Source organism: Atta colombica, unplaced genomic scaffold (genome assembly GCF_001594045.1).
Source record: "Atta colombica isolate Treedump-2 unplaced genomic scaffold, Acol1.0 scaffold189, whole genome shotgun sequence".
Taxonomy (NCBI): domain Eukaryota; kingdom Metazoa; phylum Arthropoda; class Insecta; order Hymenoptera; family Formicidae; genus Atta; species Atta colombica.
In genome coordinates, this window is record NW_017259281.1 from 1,099,614 (window position 1) to 1,100,521 (window position 908).

Consider the following 908-nt stretch of genomic DNA (forward strand, 5'->3'; position numbering starts at 1 on the left):
AGTATATAATATTTTAATGTTAAAGCGGTTTATAACGCTATATTATAATAATAAACTCTATTATACAAATTTTTTTGTTATTAATTCATTAACTTTAATTATATGTAAACTATGCTATTTCTTTTAGAAACTTTAAGAAACTTTAAGATAAAATGTTATTGCTAAAAATATTTTAAAGTAACTTTTATTACAATGTATTATACAAAAGTATCTTATATCTTTATATCTTAAAACATTCTTTATGATGATAATTCTCTTTACATGTAAAAATTGTAATTTTTGCTAAAATTGAAGTATATTTTAGGTACTACACGCAAGCGGACAAATTGATATAATATGTCAAGAATTCAAAAATATTTCTGAAAATACTCTTCTTCAGGGATCTTTTGCTCCTTCATTTGGAATGTTGATCAAGAGGCATAACAGAGTAATTTCATTTTCCAAGAATATCGAACAACTCTTCTCCTTTATTGCATTGATGCAAGTTGTTTTGAATACGTTAGTAATTTGCAGTATAGGATTTTTCTTAATAGTTGTGAGTATTAATGAATACATAATACATAGTTGATATTGTATATATCTGTTATTTTTTTTGTTATTTTTATTGAACTAGTCTATCCATAATGAAGCTAGTGTTTTCGAATTAGTAAAAACTATTTTTGCTTATTGCGTTATAATGGTTGAAGCCTTTATCATTTGCTTTGCTGGAGAACATCTTAGCCTCAAGGTATATATTCAGAAGTCATTAATTAAAAATATTTAACTTTTTAACATAATTTAACATAATTTAATTGTGTTATTTTAATAATAAAGATGTACACTATTAATTTTTAATAAAAGTATTTTAAATGTTCCAATATATATAATATTATTTAGAGAAAAAAAATTTATAAACAATTATTTTTTAT

General features: G+C 21.8%; 1 protein-coding gene across 1 annotated transcript in view; it reads left to right on the forward strand.

Moving 5' to 3' along the window:
- The first annotated feature begins 403 nt into the window (after positions 1 to 403).
- Positions 404 to 908, forward strand: part of LOC108686685 (odorant receptor 13a-like) — a 1,187-nt gene continuing 682 nt past the window's right edge. Inside the window, exons 1-2 of the mRNA XM_018192107.1 lie at positions 404 to 535; positions 614 to 727. Of these exons, the coding sequence (XP_018047596.1) occupies positions 404 to 535; positions 614 to 727 (246 nt within the window). The remainder of the gene's footprint in view (positions 536 to 613; positions 728 to 908) is intronic.